Source organism: Panthera onca, chromosome F1 (genome assembly GCF_046562875.1).
Source record: "Panthera onca isolate mPanOnc1 chromosome F1, mPanOnc1 haplotype 2, whole genome shotgun sequence".
NCBI classification, from domain to species: Eukaryota; Metazoa; Chordata; class Mammalia; order Carnivora; family Felidae; genus Panthera; species Panthera onca.
This window is the reverse complement of record NC_138355.1, coordinates 10196965-10213865: the sequence shown is the minus strand read 5'-3', so window position 1 is coordinate 10213865 and position 16901 is coordinate 10196965. Positions and strand designations below refer to the sequence as shown.

At 45.0% G+C, this 16901-nt stretch overlaps 1 protein-coding gene across 3 annotated transcripts in view; it reads right to left on the bottom strand.

The window, feature by feature from the left end:
• The window catches only part of PLD5 (phospholipase D family member 5), a 408569-nt gene extending 396246 nt beyond the window's left edge, over positions 1-12323 (bottom strand). The window contains exon 1 of one of the 3 annotated variants that reach the window (XM_081791857.1): positions 12041-12323. In XM_081791857.1, the coding sequence (XP_081647983.1) occupies positions 12041-12229 (189 nt within the window). In that variant the 5' untranslated portion in view covers positions 12230-12323. The remainder of the gene's footprint in view (positions 1-12040) is intronic. The other 2 variants (XM_060643364.3, XM_060643363.3) reach the window with 2 other exon arrangements.
• Positions 12324-16901: the final 4578 nt, after the last annotated feature.

Here is a 16901-nt window from a genome sequence, read left to right as displayed (position 1 = left end):
TCTCTCTCCCTCTCTGCCCCTCTCCCTAGTTTGTGCTGTCTAAAGAAACAAAAAAGAAATAAATATATATATGTTAAAAAAAACTCTAACAAAATTCACTATAAACAATAGCATTAGACACCAGAATAGGTCAATAAGGTGACCACGAAACCCCCATCTCCCAGTGAATGGAGCCTCAGCCTGCGGCTGGGCTAGAAGCATTATCTTCTTGTCTATTATCTTGTCTATTATCTTCTCCATCTGAAATGCAGTCTGTAGTTTCCATGTAGCTTCTCGTGTTTCTTTCCACTGAATTTTTGCTGCATTCAGCGTCTGTTGCATTTATCTGCCAGGTAACATATGCCACCTTGTTCCTTCACTTACATGTGTAAATCCTCCCTCCCTAAGCCCATATTCATTCATTCATTCACTCTTTTAATAGTCAAGTCACTAAATACTAGATGTGCACCGAGCACTGTGTTGGCCATTAAGGATGCACTGTCATGACTAAGACACTGTTATTATCCTCAAACTCTCCATTGAGGGCAAAAAATAGACAATCAGCAATTTTAAAAAAGTATGTCAAGTGCTATGTAACAGATGCCTGCCCACAATGCCTGCACAGGGAGGCTAATGAGGCCTCAGGTCTGGAGGTGAGTTCTGAAGGACTAAACTGTAAGCAATCCAAAGCAAAAGGTCCAATCATGTGTATCTGAACCTTCCTAAGCCTGGGACTCCGTTCGGTGCAGAGAGCAGAATTGGAGTGTCCGTGAATTATGATCATAATCAGGTTGACAATACAGATCAAGATAATAATAAATTGGACCCAAGATTCGATGATGAATAGAGAAGAATTCCAACTCTCAAGGAGTCTGGGGACCTTCCTTGCTCATCCTCCTACCCATTGTGCCAATCACAGTTATGGGGACATCCCTGGCATTCGACACATGTTTGCTGAATGCAGAAGCTTGCTCAGACCCCTCACATCCAGCCAAGCACCAAGTGCCATGAACTCTCTTACGTGATGCTATTTCTTGCATCTGTCCCTCCTCAATTTTTCCACTTGTACCACCTCCTTTTGTTCCTTCCCACTTCAACCACTAAGAGAGACTAGCACTGGTCTCCCCAGTTCCAGGCTCTCTCCTGCCTCGATGCTGCAGACTCTCTGAAACGTGGATTTGCTAAATTCAAACGCCTCCCCTTTGCTTACTGAATGAAGCCCACCCTCCAGAGCTGATCGTTCCGGTCTTCAAGCCCTGCACAGTCTCATCTCACCCCTACCTCCGTGGGTGTTTTCACACACAGCATTCCCTTCCACAAAGCCTGTTCTCCACTCATATTTGTTCACCCACTAATCTTCCCCACAGGCTCTGTGCTGCCTGCATTTCCCTCAGAAGCCTTGGTTCAAGCCAGCCCTAACTGGCTTGAAGCTCTTCTTCCTGGGCTCCTGAGGCCCCATATAAACCCTTGGTTAGGGTTCACCCTTCCCCGGACAAATTGTGACTTCAGGTGTCTCAGCTCCAGGAGGCTACGATTCACTCAACAATCGCTCTCAAAAGGGGCTAGAAAGAATGTTACAAAAGAGTGAACTGAGAGTCCATGGGGAAGGTAATAAACACAGCCTCAGAACACAGTGTAATCTAAGCAATGGAATGATATGGAAGGTTGCCCAAAGCAGACGGTGAGGCTGTGGAGCAGAAAGGACCCAGGGAGGTGACAAGTAGGAGTCAGCCACGTGAACACAACAGGGACAGGGCATCATGGCCCAAAGTCTGTGGGCTAGAGAGAACAGAATAGAAGCATAGTCTGAGGAGTAACAGCCGGAGATAAGCAATAAGCAAGAGGAAAGGGCACTATACCCATTTTACTGTTTCTTTAAATAAACTGTGGAAATAATGATACATATAAGGTGTGAAAATAAATGTTACTTTGTAACCACCTCCTAAAAAAAAAAAAAAAACGAGACAGAAAACTACTAGCCTCCGGGAAATCTCCCCAGTTCCCATTTTACCCCCAAAGGTAATCACTAATTCTGACTTCTTATATTCATTATTTAGATTTGCCTGGGTTTTTTTTTTTTTTTTTTCACATAAATAGAATCAGTCTGTGTCTTCCTTCACTTATTAGTGTGTGTGAAAAGAGTCATCCACAGCATTGCATATACAGATATATGTACATATATAATTAAACCCTTTTCACTGTCTAATGTATTATATGTTGTATGAGTAAATTAGAAATCGTTATCCATTCAACTACAGGATATTACGATATTACATATATGAGCCTATAGGATATTCAACTATATTGGATATTAGACTTGCATTCAGTTGGGGACTACTAAAATAATGCTTCAATAGACATTCATTTGGTGCCCATGAACACACATTTGTTTGATATACCCATAGAATTTAAATCACTGGGTCATAAGGTATACATGCATTCAAATTAGTAGAGAGTGTAAACAGTTTTCCATAGTGGCTCTATGAATTACAGTCCTTCCGGAAGTTATGAGAGTTACAGACGTGCCTCATTTTAATCAACACTCTTTATTGTCAATCATTTTCATCTCAGCCATTCATGTGACTATATACTGATGTCTGATTTCAACTGTTTGCTACCTTGATGACTGACAACATCAAGCACCTTATCACACATTTGATGGCTTGGATATACTCTTGTGAAGTTCTTGTTTAAATGTCTTGCTCACTTTGGGACACCTGGGTGGCTTAGTCCCTTAAGTGTCCTTGATTTTGGCTCAGGTCATGACCTTACAGTTCATGGTTTTGAGTCCCATGTCAGGCTCCCACTGACAGTACGAAGGCTGCTTGGGATTCTCTCTGGCCATCCCCTGCTTGCACGCGCATGAGTGCATGGTGCACACGCACTCTCTCTCTCCCTCTTTCCCTCTCTCCCTCTCTCTCTCTCAAAATAAATAAAAATAAAATAAAACAAATGTCTTGCTCACTTTTTGGGGGTTGTCTGTTGTTATTGATTTGTAGATGCTTTTTATATATGGTAGATACAAGCTCTTTGTCATAGTGTGTTGGGAATATGTCCTCTTTTATGATATGCCTTTTCATTCTCTTAATCTTTTACTGTCAGAGCTACCTACTTTTAATGTAGTCCAGTTTATTAATAACAATATATCGGGATTCTTAAAATTACTTCAGAATTTTTCCCCTAGTCCAAGTTGATAAAGGTTTTTTTATACTATTATTTTCTAGAAGCTGCATTGTTTCTAATTTAGATCTATAACCTACATTAAACTGATTTTTGTGTAAGGCGTGAAAGAGAAATCAAGATCATTTTTTTTTAATTTTTTTTAACGTTTATTTATCTTTGAGACAGAGAGAGACAGAGCATGAATGGGGGAGGGGCAGAGAGAGAGGGAGACACAGAATCGGAAGCAGGCTCCAGGCTCTGAGCCGTCAGCCCAGAGCCCGACGCGGGGCTCGAACTCACGGACCACGAGATCGTGACCTGAGCTGAAGTCGGACGCTTAACCGACTGAGCCACCCAGGTGCCCCAAGATCATTTTTAATGTAGATGTACAACTGAGCCAGCACCATTTTTTAAAAGACCATCCTTTTCCCACTGCCCTTCGGAACTGCCATTTCTGTCATAAATCAAGTTCCTGTCAATAATTAAGTATACACAGGTCTGCTTCTGCATTCTGTCTTGTCATCTGATCTGTTTGTTCATCCCTGCACTGCTTTAATTAATCGTTTTAGAACAAGTTTTGATATATGGAAGCAGTCTTCTAACTTCATTCTTTTTCATAAAGATTATATGGGCTATTCTTGGCCCTTTGTATTTCCATTTAATTTCTAGAATCATTTTCAACACATATACACATGCACAAACCTGCTGGGACTTAACTGGAATTGTATCTACTCTCTAGCTCAATCTGGAGAAATTAAAAAGAGGTACCCATTTCCTTAAGAATATGATATTTGTATCCTAATGTGAATGGTAAAAGGTTTTAGTTTTGGGGCGCCTGGGTGGCTCAGTCAGTTAAGCATCTGACTTCAGCTCAGGTCATGATCTCACAGTGCATGAGTTTGAGCCCCGTGTTGGGCTCTGGGCTGACAGCTCGGAGCCTGGAGCCTGCTTCGGATTCTGTGTCTCCCTCTCTCTCTGCCCCTCCCCTGCTCTCACTCTGTCTCTCTCTCTCTCTCTCTCTCAAAAATAAATATTAAAAACGCTTTTTTAAAGTTTTTAGTTTTACATTGGAATTATTTTTTTCTAGTTTAATTTTGCATATTGACTTTGAATGTAGTGGCTGTGATAACCCAGGGACATTATTAATTCATTAAGTATATCCGTGGTTTATTCTGGATTTTCAAATGTACATACTCATGTCATCTGCTAATAATGACAATTTTATTACTTCCTTTTCAATTATATTATTTCTTTTTCTTGCCTTCGTGCATTGGCTATGACCTCCTGTGCAAGGCTGAAAACAGGTACTGATAGTGGGCATCTCAATCCCACTCACAATCTATGCAGATATTTTTTTCAATATTTGTCCATTAGCTGTGATTCTTTTTAAAGAAACCCTTAGTCAGAGTAATAAAGTTTCCTTTTATTTCCATTTTGTTGAGAACTTTATCATGCTTGGGTATAGAATTTTATCATATGATTTTTCTTCATCTGTTGAGATAATCCTATGGGTTTACTTTATCCTTCTGCTAATGTGATAAATTACACTAACCGATTTTCAAATTTCACAGCAACTTTGCATTACTGAAATAAATTCAAGTTTGTCGTAATACAGCATCACTACATATGACATTACTTTTTTTTAAGCTTTTTTTTTTTTTTTTGAGAGAGAGAGATAGAGACAGTGAAAGTGGGGAAGGGGCAGAGGGCGAGAGAGACAGAGAATCTCAAGCAGACTCCGCCCTGTCAGCACAGAGCCCGACGCAGGGGATCGAACTCATGAAACCATGAGATCATGACATGAGCTGATATCAAGAGCCAGATGCTTAGCTGACCCAGGCTCCCCAACATTACTTCTTTTTTTAACTGTATTTTATCCTTGTCTAAACAAGTCCTTTGAAGGCAGTGTTCTTATACTATGTTGCACTTTTTGGCATTATTCATAACACTGTAATCATATTATAACTATTTATTAAGCCATAAACATCTTGAGGGAGGGACTCTGCTTTGGTCTTTGTAAATTCTCCGCCATTTGGAACACAGTATATGTCACCTGAATGCTTGTGAAATGAAAGTCCTCGTGATCTGCTAACAAAGTGTTGGTCCCATAACAGGCAACGGCAATAAGCGTGGGTTGACCCATCCCACCTTCTCAAGGTAACTCCTGATGGTATCGCTGGACCAGACCTAACAACGTATTGGCAGGAATACAACAGCTCAAGTCTGAGAAACAGTATATTCACAGGGTTCACTGTCCTCTGTAGAGAATAAAGAGCCATATTTATGACCCAAAGGCCATGACATCCATTCCCACGATACCAAATCAGGTAAGTTCAACTTGGGCCCACTTCCTATGTTAGACAGCAGTGACATTTTCCAATGCGATTGATTCCACCTAGGAAAGTCTGCCGTGTTCTTCATTTTTCCCCATAAGCTCTGCTTAAGAGCTTGAGGGTTTTAGAAAGTGGGCTCGTTTTTCCATTTGTGAGAAAAATTAAAATGTACTTTTTTGGTTTAAAAAAAAAAGTCTGTCTCTTAACAACTACAGTTTGGCATTTCAACTGTTCCTGAACATCCCCATTGTACTCTAAACTCACTCAGCACAATCTGTGTAGATATGAATCGTAGGCTTAACTTTATGTGTCCCCAGTATATATACTTGAAGCAACATTTCTGGGCTGATAGTCTTACCAACAAGTCTACCTCTGCTTGATCATGCCACCTATCAGTCAATGCAGTATAAAAACTTTTGTTATAAAAGATCCATCAGATTTTTTAATCTCTGGAACTAAAATAGAAGAAAGGAAATCTGTTATACAGATTTAAACCTGATAGAGACACAGAATTTTGCAAAGATAAGTAAAAACTTCTAGAGAAATTGGCCACAAATTGGTATGTGGTTGTCACATGGACGAAGGGTAGAAAAAGAAATCTTAAGTCCAAGCATCTTGAGCTTCTCAAATTAAATATACTAAATATGATGTCATAGGCTACACCTTAAAATAAATCAACAAGCCACACCCAACAGAGTGCAAAGAATCAAAGGTTTTTCAAAATAAACTGAAATGTCAACCCACAGTTAGAGAGGTCCATTAGCAGAATTAATATTTGCTACCTGTAGCAGTGACAAGTCCAATAATGGACACAACATGAGGTCCATCAGAACACACTCCAGAGACATCTAAACTTCCATTACTTGACCGATGAGAGGATCCTGACTCAGCCTAGGTTTTGTCTGTTCTGTCTATCAAAAAGCACAGGAAATAATCCTGGTAAATGTTAATGCTCTTAAACATCTACCTCCTGAAAATTATCCTATAACACACAAATTGAACAGTAGTACATAAAGATTAAAAAAGAATATTTTCTGCTTGTGTGTTCATTTGATTTCTATTTTTTCATTTTATTCTTTTCTAAATTAATTTTTAAGTAGGCTTCACACTCCGCATGGAGCCCAACACAGGGCTTGAACTCACGACCCTGAGATTAAGACCTGAGCTGACCGAGATCTAGAGACGGATGTTTAACGGACTGAGCCACCCAAGCGCCCCCATTTGATTTTTAGTGGAACATTTTAAAGATTCATTCCTTCAGTTTGAACTGTCTTTGGTGCTTTACTGGTCTGCTCTGTGGGGTGTAATACTCCCACAAATTTGTTCTGTGGGACATAAATGGCATTACATAATAGAAGCCCAGACCACAGTGACCAAGTTTGCTCCAATCCATTTATTATTTGCTCATCGTGTGAATAATTTATTCCAGGAATCAAGTGTGTGCTTCTCATTTACTTACTATTCACCGGTAACATAAATTCTATTTAGCAGGTGCATATTCACACTTAGAGGAGACAGTTTTTTTAAGTGACGCACTCAACTAAACCAAGCAAGATCCTAACGCTCACTATGAGCATGTACATTAAAGATTCTTCTACCTTTTACTCTTTACAAATTCTCCCTTCTGCTTTCTCTTTCCATTTTAAATAGGCCTTCTGAGCCATCATGCAGATAAATGAACTATCGCTCGACTTAATTCCACCGGCACAGAGCTGGGAAAAAAAGCAGGGGTTGGCGACAGAGCAAAGAGCTGTTTTCTGCTAGCAGAGTCCGCAGAGAGTGGGAACAAAAAGAGCAAGCCTCAGGGTGGCCAGGCAGGGCACAAACAAGGGTGCCCTGGCTCAGAGCACAATCAGGGTCCCAAAGGATAGACTGGAGGCCAGGCAGAGGCAGCCTAAAGAGCCCAAGATAGTCAGCTGGCCTTGCTGGCCAAAAGACCCATATACTCTGGGTCCAGGACTATAATGCAGGCAGGCTGATCTCAAATGTGACATCTGCAAGCTCTCAGGTGGAGGGTAAGGGCTCCATGGACGCAGCTGGTCAAGGATGTTCTCTTTCCCTTCTTTCTGGGTCTTGGTCAGATCTCCCTTCCTCACCTCCTCGAAGCAAGCCTTGGCCTCAAAACGGTCTTTGGCCAATCAACAGGAGTCAAATGGATGTTTTGCTTCTGGGTTGAAGCACCGAGAGATTTTACGTGATTTATCATCCTTCTCTTTAACTGCCTTGAGAACATGTATCAGGATGGAGCTTCCCCCAGGCCAGGCAACTAAGATGAGGAAAATCCCCTGGTGCTGTAGACTGGATGTTCGTGTTTATTCAAAACTCATGGTTGAAACCTAACCCCAAGTGGGCTGGCATCGGGAGGTAAGGGGTCTCTGGGAGGTGATCAGGTCATGACGCTGAAATCCTCATAAACAGGACAGTGGCCTTGTTAAAGAGTCGCCAGAGAGCTCCCCTTGCCTTTTCTACCCTGAGAAGATGACCAAAAAGACAGCCATCAGTGAAAGAGGAAGAACCCCCTACTAGACCCTGAATCTGCTGGTGACTTGATCTTGAACTTCCCAACCTTCAGAACTGCAAGAAAGAAATGTTCACCGTTTGTAAGCTGCCCCCATCTGTGGTATTCTGTCATAGCAGTCTGAATGGGGTCTGAGAACCTGCCAACATGCACAGATGAGATACGGGAGGTAAAATACACCTTTGCAGTGTTGAGCCCCTGGCGTCAGGGGCCTGTGTGTCACTGCAACAGACACATGGATGGTCTCCCTGAATCATCCCAGGAAACCTGTGACTCCTTTAAGGAGGAATGTGAATGTGTACCCTGGTGACTCAGAGTCTTTTGCCTAAGATCACAGAGTTAATAAGAGATGGTCTACCCAGAGCCCTACTCTTAACTGCACTTTGGCAAGAGCTAAGCATGAGAGAAAATAAGGCATTCCTATCTCCATAAATGGCATCAGGAAACTTCTACACGTACAACTGGCATAAAACCAGGCAAGCGAGCAGAGTAGCCTCTGCAACAATCCTACTCTGAACAACAACAAGAGCAACAAAATAGTGCCAACGGCATATGCCACGGTGAGACATTATTGTTACAGTGTAACATTATTGTTACAGTGTCCTCTAAGATAGTCAAACTGTATTAAGTCGTTACCCTTAAGGTGACCCAGCCCCAGGGCGGGCTGACAGAACAGGGGTGGGTTGGGGGGGGGGTCAAAGGAATGGCTCCCTGCTCCTCTTGCTTTGCTAGACCATAATCCCTCCCTGTTATGTTATACCTAAAGTAACAGAGGACCCTACAGAATGTGAGACTTCCACTGTTTATCAAACCTAATGCCTTCCAAAGCCACAGGCATGGTGAGGCAGAAAAAGAAGCAAAAAAGTCTAAGAACCACGGGGATTATTTGCAGCTAATAAGAAAACATTCTGTGTGTGGTCAGCAATTTTACTTTTTCCTGAAATTTCCCAGTGGAATTCAAAGCCCAGAATTCATGGTACAAATCTCTGTAGCTTCTCATCATGACTTAAGAATGCAAGAATTCTGGGGCGCCTGGGTGGCTCAGTCAGTCAAGCGTCTGACTTCGGCTCAGGTCATGATCTCACCGTTAGTGAGAAAGAGCCCCACGTTGGGTTCTGTGCCGACAGCTCGGAGCCTGGAGCCTGCTTTGGATTGTGTGTCTCCCTCTCGCTCTGCTCCTCCCTGTGCTCTGTCTCTCAAAAATAAACATTAAAATAGTTAAAAAAAAAAAAAAAAAGAATGCAAGAATTCCCCCACAAGCATTTCTTTCTTAATGGGCATTCATTTTAAGTACCGAACAACAAATGCCAAGAGACAAATTCAAGGATGGGCTGTTAGTATTCCTATCCTTTATCAATTCATGGATCTTTTCAGGTGCTGGTATAGCCTGGGGATTAGCCCTTGCAGCCTTTAAACCAGAAAAGGAGAGAGAAATGATCCTCCCTTTTAGCTAAGTGGGTGCAAGTATATTCTTCAGCTGTCCCTTTGCATCGTGTTATTGACTTTCAGACTGAGCAATGCCTCTGAAGTCTGGACAGAGTCCACACACGGCCACGTTTCATTTCAGGGAATCCCGTTAGCAATGACTGAATACGTGTGTATGTGAATCCACCAGTTATATGCCCTTAATACTAGATTGGCTTTTAAAACACCAGCAAAATAACGTAGGCTGCTTTCGTGCTTATGATCTCCATCACAATTACTAACTCACTTTGTAGCCTAATAAAAAAAATGGTGGTTATCCATTTGATTAGATGGATTGATGGGATTCTTTTTAACTACCATATGTCACTTTTGAATTTCTTAGGACACTCTGTAGTGCCACATATGTTCAGAATATCGTCTATCATAAAGTCAACATTCACATTTTCAATATGCTAGGTTACATTCGTTATGAGTTTTTAAATTTCAAATATCTAAACAGAAATTAACATCGAACTATCTGAAACATAGCACACCACAACAGAAGACATATATTACAGACACCCCGAGCTTGAATTCAAATAAAATTTACATTTTTATGCAAATTTTAATTCTCTCATTGTATATTCATAAATACTATTTCATTTAAAATGCAGATGTTTCAAAGGAGCAAAAGAATATCACAAAAAAATTTCACTGGAAGTAAAGCCCCCTTTCTAACTGAAAGCAGATACACAGAAAACCATCAGAAACAGAATACCTGTCTCGTGGAATGTATTGGAGAGAGCAAACAAAAATGCTAGGCTGATTTAAATAACAAATGAGGTGGCTTTTTTCTTTTTCTTTTTTTTAATGCAATGCTGTCTTCGGAGCATCTGAGTGAAGAAGCAAGCATGGTCCTCACATGCTTTTAAACAAGGAGACTTTTCCTTTCCTTGATCTCTGACCCCCAGGAGAGGCTGAACATCCTGCACTCATCCAGAAAGGTAAGGGTGCCAGGGCCCTCCCTGGTAGGACTTGAAACTGTCAGTGGAAACACAAAAGTGAGGACCCATTGAAGTATAAGGTGTGCAGTGTCTGACTCATGGAGATGTAGACAGAAAAGGGTGCACTACTGGTTTTCATGAACTGAAGAAAGGAAACAGCAGCTAAAAGTACAAGATGCAAATGAACACGGAAACACACATTTTTCTACCACTGCTTAAGTCTGAACCACTCTCCCTGGTCCTAACATCCCATACCAACAGCAAGAGCCAAATTCCATGAAGATGCTCTTTGCCCCCCTTTAGACATTAATAACCACCGGTTCCTGTGCCATTTCTGGAGCTCGCATTTTTAAGCGGATTCTGCTGCCTTTCAAACAACTAGAAACCAGCTACTTCCCTGGTCTTAAGGATGTGAGACATGCTTTTGATACTAGGAAATGGTTTTCCACCCGCAAGACAGCCGGTTCCCCAACTCAAAGCTTTACACCAGAGCTTTCAAGGGACTTAATCAGGCCCTGAGAGAAAAGGCACAGACCTTCCGTTCAGATTGTTGGAGAAATACTCCTTCCTCTCGGGAAGCCAGGTGTTGCTGCAAAGCCCAGGAGAGGAAGAGAAGCCCTTGGGGGCGGGGGGTACGGATAGGAGTCAGGACCGTGCAGCGGTATGAAATGCGTGAGTTTCGGAAGTTATCTTTCCGTCATAATTGGAGATGTGACCCAAATACAAGGAAGCCTGCCCATTCCGCTAACACTCAGTTTGGCTTATGCATCTCCGCGGGAAGGAACAGCATCCTCTCCTGAGCTAGTGGTGCTGCACTCTTGAGATAATTCTTAGTTTCATTTTAACATCTGGTCTAAGGAGATGCCGATGGGTCAGGCTGGAAACTGTGGATCCACTAAACGTCTCTTTAGAGGGACTTTCCCCTTCCAGAATGGCGAGCCCCAGGGGCTCAGCTCCAGTGCCGGGAACGCTTCCGGCGAAGCGCGCACTCCAGCGAGCGGTGGTCCCCATTCTCCAGCTCCCACCCTGCCCACGGCAGGTGCCCGGGGATCTATCTGGGCGATCTATCCGCTCGCCCTCCCCTAGCTGGGCTCTAGAAGCAGATCGCCAACTGTTCATCCCAGAGGACAGGCTCCAGAAAACTCTTCCAGCTCGTGCGCGGACCCAGGCCGGGTGGCCGGCGGCGGCACCCTCACGGATTCGCTAATGGACAGTTTCCGGACGAAGTAACACAGCCCCCAAGGCCGTGCAGACACCCCCTCTAAGAGCCCCCCGCCGCGCCGCGTTCCTTGGAGCCCCGCCGTGACAGGTCCCCTCCTCGTTCACCCCGCAGAGGAGCCCCAAGAACGCGGTGCAAATGAAGCCCGCGAGAAGCCCGTGGGGAGGGTCGAGGTGCGCGGGGGGCCAAGCAGTGCCGGGAAAGGCATCTCCTCCCCTCTCCTCCCCGCAGCCCTGTCCTTCCCGGCAAGAAAGTGCAGGAGCAGAGGCCCCGGGTCGGAGGGAGGACGCGGACGCCCGGGTGTCCGAGTAGTCGGGCCACCTGCCGGGTCCCCGCGCCCGGGCCCGCCGCCCCGCGCGCGCTCGGGCCGCCTCCGGGGCAGGTGCCGGGCCCAGGCCCCCGGGGAGCGCGCCGCTCTTACGTGCTCCAGCTTGTCTTTCCTCCGGAGCCAGACGCTGGCGCTGTAGTCCTGCTGCTTGACGCTGCTGTAGAAGTTCGCGCCCACTCGGGTCAGGCTCGGCGAGGGCTCCTTGGGGCGGCTTTTGAGCCTCATCTGCTCGAAGCCCTCGTGGGGGGAGGCCGAGAGCCACTCGTGCTGCCGGATCTCCATCCTGACATGACCAGGCGGCGGCCGGCGCGCAGCGGGCTGGAGGGCTCGCGGGAGGCCGGGCCGGGGCTGGAGGAGGAGCGAGCGGGCGCGGGGGGCGCGGGGAGCCGAGCCGAGCGCGCGGCCGGGCGGGAGGAGCGCGGCCGGCGGAGGGAAGGCGAGGTCGAGGGTGGGCACGGGAGGGGGGAGGTGGGAGAAAGGGGCGGGGGCGCGAGGGACGCAGGGAGGGGAGCCGGCCCCCCGGAGGCCCGGCGCGCGCCGCGGTGGCCGCGACGCCCCGGGCGGCTGCGGTCCGGGCGGGCGCCCCGCACGCCGGCTCCTTGCGGCAGCGGCTGGGACTGGGCCGGCCCGGGGCGGCGGCGGCGGCGGCGGCGGCGGCGGCGGCGCGGGTGGGGTGCGGGTGGGAGGGGCCGCGGCCCGCAGCCAGCCGGAGCCCGCAGGTTGGTGCAGTGAGGAGCCGCGCCGCCCGCCGCCGAGCCCGCCCCTCCGCGCGCGGCTGCACCCCTCCGGCTAGCGTCCCTGCTGGAGAGCAAGCAGCCGCCGGAGGGGGAGCGCCGTCCCCGCGCCTCCTCCCTCGCGCCCGCCCGGCGCGGGGCTCGATCCCGGGGGAGACCCTCCGCGCCGCCTCGGCCCCTCCCCCGCTCGCCCCCCCGCGGGCCGCGCGCCGCCACGGACCCCGCCTCGCCCCGGCTGCCCGCCCCTAGTTCTGAAAGTTCTGTAACTTCCCACCGCGGAGACGCAGAGCGCGCGGCGCCTGGCAACCCCCGCCCGCCCCAGCCTTCGCCAAAAATGGCCACAAGGACAAGTGTTTGGTGTAGACGCGCACACTACTTTCGTGTGAGCGTGCGGCGCTGCGGGTCCTCCGGAGGCGCCTCCCGGGCCCGCCTGTGCACCTGCAACCCGCTGCCCGCGGCGCCCCGGCACCGGACCCTGGGCCTGGACTGTGCGTTCGCGAGGGGGGGGTGTGGCCCGAGTGCTCTGCAGCTGTTTCTAGGCTCTGTCCCTGGGCGCACCCCTCCCCCCGCCCCCCACAAGGTGTTACCACGGGGAGGGTTTTCGCCGCTTTCCCTCCCAGGCCCAGTCTCAAAACTGCCAGGCGTGATGATTTTCTGGAAATAAGGCGGCATGTTAAGAGTTAAATCTGAAACCTCTTTATCTTTTGCTGTCTTTGCATTCGGCATCTCTGAACGTTTTTGGGTTTTTGTTTTTTGTTTTGTTTTTTATTTTAACGAAAAGCTCAGTAACAACTCCTGTTAAGAATTTCTCGGGTCCATTTAAAAGCTTCGGAAGCGTGTGTAAGAGCTGAAGTAGCCGGGAGATTCTAAAAGGGGCCGCAGAGGGTTAAACTGACCTCTCTTCAGCCCTTGGCTGACCTGTTCCCCGAATGTCCAGCTGGGATGATTGCTTCAAGGAAATCCCGGCTTGGAATGTGATGCTTTTGTGAGGGCAAGAACGGGGTCTCCAATCTTTTCAGAGTCCCATGTAAACGGTTGCTGTTGTAATAACGGAAGTTGTCATAAAATCTTATGAGCAGTCAATTTGAGGACGAAGCAACTAAAAACAGGTTTTGGTTATTCGGGATTAGTTTTCTTAGGAGCTGAATCGAATTGGGTGATACGTACCCCCAACCCTCCAGCCCTTGGGTTATCTGTCAATCTCACAGTTACTCTGCAAAATAAAGGTTGTTAAGCCCATTTTCCAGGTGAGAGAACTGAGACTCAAACAGAAATTACACATCAGAGCAAAAATATGAACCAGGGTTAAAAGGCTTCCAACACTATACATTCCAGTGCCTTGTCTCTCACTTTTTACTATTACAATTTAAACTTGACAGCTTTTGCTTTTTTTTTTTTTTTTAAGTATAAACACACAATTTACATGACTACAAACACTTCTATATCTTTTATGGTATTGGTGTTAGGAAAACCTGACTGTCCCTGCAAAGGGTATCTGCAAAGGGTATCTCTGATTCTTCTCAATAAGAGTATACTGAAGGTCATGTGATATATATGCAAACCTTGACAAGGGACAGCTATCCAATTCAGAGTAATAACGAAGTGTTGCACTGTAGTGGAATTTAAACAAATGGTTTCCACGTCAAGTCAGGTTTTCATCCTGAATAGATTTTTTTTAAACTATACCTTTATAGGAGAAAACACTGTAGGAGTTGCAACCTCCATTTTTTAAAAGGATTATACTGGTAGCATATATGTTTCAGGCAAGCTACTGAACTGAGCAATTATAATCAACGCATGGATGGTGTGTGTTAGGATCAAAAATATCAGGCCAAGCATAAATTTTTACTGCTTCCTACTTAACCTACTTAGTATATAGTGCCAGTCATTAAAACAGACACAACAAGTTCAAATAAACCTGAGTGAAATTACATTCACGATTTTATTTCTGTCTTAGATACTTGTTCAGGTTCATTGTTTATGGCAGTCATATGGGACTTGCTCATTGACCTTCAAAATCATGTTTTATATGAAACTGAGCTCAATTAAAAGACAAATACTATTTCTGAAGATGGTCAATTACAATATGTGAATCTTGCACCAAAAATATTATCAAAATGTATAGGTATCATTGACTCTATAAATTAACTCCCTTGGCACTTTTTCCCTGTCCATGTTCACAACCCTTACACGGTCTGAATGCAGCTGAGGTCCTATGCATTATCCATCCTGCTAGTCCTGGCTTCTTGCCAACTGGGGCCATCCCTGACCCTTTCCTATGCTTACATTCACATGTTTTTGTTTTGTTTTTTTTTTGTTTCTTTGTTTTTTTTTTTTAATTTTTTTTTAACGTTTATTTATTTTTGAGACAGAGAGAGACAGAGCATGCGGGGGAGGGGCAGAGAGCGAGGGAGACACAGAATAGGAAGTAGGCTCCAGGCTCTGAGCCATCAGCCCAGAGCCCGACGCGGGGCTCGAACTCACGGACCGCGAGATCGTGACCTGAGCCGAAGTCGGACACTCAACCGACTGAGCCACCCAGGCGCCCCCATTCACATGTTTTTTGTGTCTTTGCCTTCAAGGGTACTGGACTTAACATTAAAATACCTTGGTTTTAGTACCAGTTCCTTTAATCACTAAACTGTGACTTTCCGGGTTTTCATTTGACTTCAATAGCCTTCAAGTTCATCTGCTAAATGCAGAATAACCTTTGCTACCTCAAATGATTGCTACAGGGATGAACTGATATAATACATGAGAAAACACCATATGAACTACACAGGGCTATGTTACTGTTCTTAGAGCGTTCAGACACAGGAATGTTCTTTACAACCACCCTTCGTCATTTTCATTGGCAGTTATATCCCTTCCTTAATCTTGATTGCTTATCATTAATCATAGAAATTGCACTCAGCCACAAAATTGCATCTCATTAATGTTTATATTTATTCTAGGAATACTGTACTTAGGGGTGCCTGGGTGGCTCAGTTGGTTGAGCATCTAACTCTTGGTTTAGGCTCAGGTCATGATCTCATGGTCGGCTGTGGGATCAAGCACCATCGGGCTCTGTGTTGGGCATGGGGCCTGCTTGGGATTCTCTCTCTTCTCTCCCTCTGCTCCTCCCCACCCTCTAAAAAAATAAAATAAAATAATAAAAGTTTGAAAATACTTTACCTAAGTTGCTATTGGTATTTTACACAATACTTTCAAACTATATAAAAATTTCAGGTAAAACATATATGAGCTGTCAGTATCTGGTGATTTCAAGCTGAAAGTCTACAGATGCCACTGACCAAAAACTGTTAACATTGTCTGAATAAGACATTTTGCAAGAGTGTAAAACCTTTGGCCAGAGTTGACCAAGAGTATCCAGAAGCTCTGGGAGTATTTCTTAAAGCCTTTCATAATAATAATGATAATGATAATAATAATAATACCTTACATTTGCACAATATTTACAATGATAGCATGTTTTCATAGCCCTTTAGCACTACCTTATGCAAAAATTATCTGAAAATAGTCTTGGTATTTGCTACCATCTCCATTTTTCAAAAGGAAGAAACTCATGGACGTTGGCCTCAAGACCTGCCCAAAGCCGTGTGTCTAATAAACGTCATGTCAAAAAAATCTCGAATACTTCTCAGTACTTACACACTTTATTTTTCATGTGTTTACTTTTATTAAGTAGTACCAGACTTTCTTAAAGGTTTATTACTGATGAATAAAACATTTCAATAATTAGACCTTCTTTGGCAGTGTATTTTATGTCCTGCATGATTCTCCTCACACGAGACAAGACCATATTAAAACATTGACCCAAGAAATTCCTCTGTTCTTTGTTGTCAAGAAGTAAATCCAGCAGCTTAAGACAGTGTTACTTTTTTGTAACACTTTATTTTTCACAGATGTTTGAGGTTCACCTCAAAATTGAAAGGAAAATACAGAGATTTCCTTTATATCCCCACCCCCACACATGTATAGATCCCCTCATTATCAACATCACACGTCAGAGTGTTACATTTGTTATAACTGGTGAGCCTGCCCTGACACATCATAATCATCCAAAGTCCATAGTGTATGTTGGGGTTCACTCTTGGTGTTGTATATCCTGTGGGTTTGGACAAATGTGTGACGACATGCATGTGTCATTATATTGTCATAATGGAGTACGTTCATGGCCCTAAAAATGCCCTGTGTTCTGCCTAGTCACCTCTCCCCAC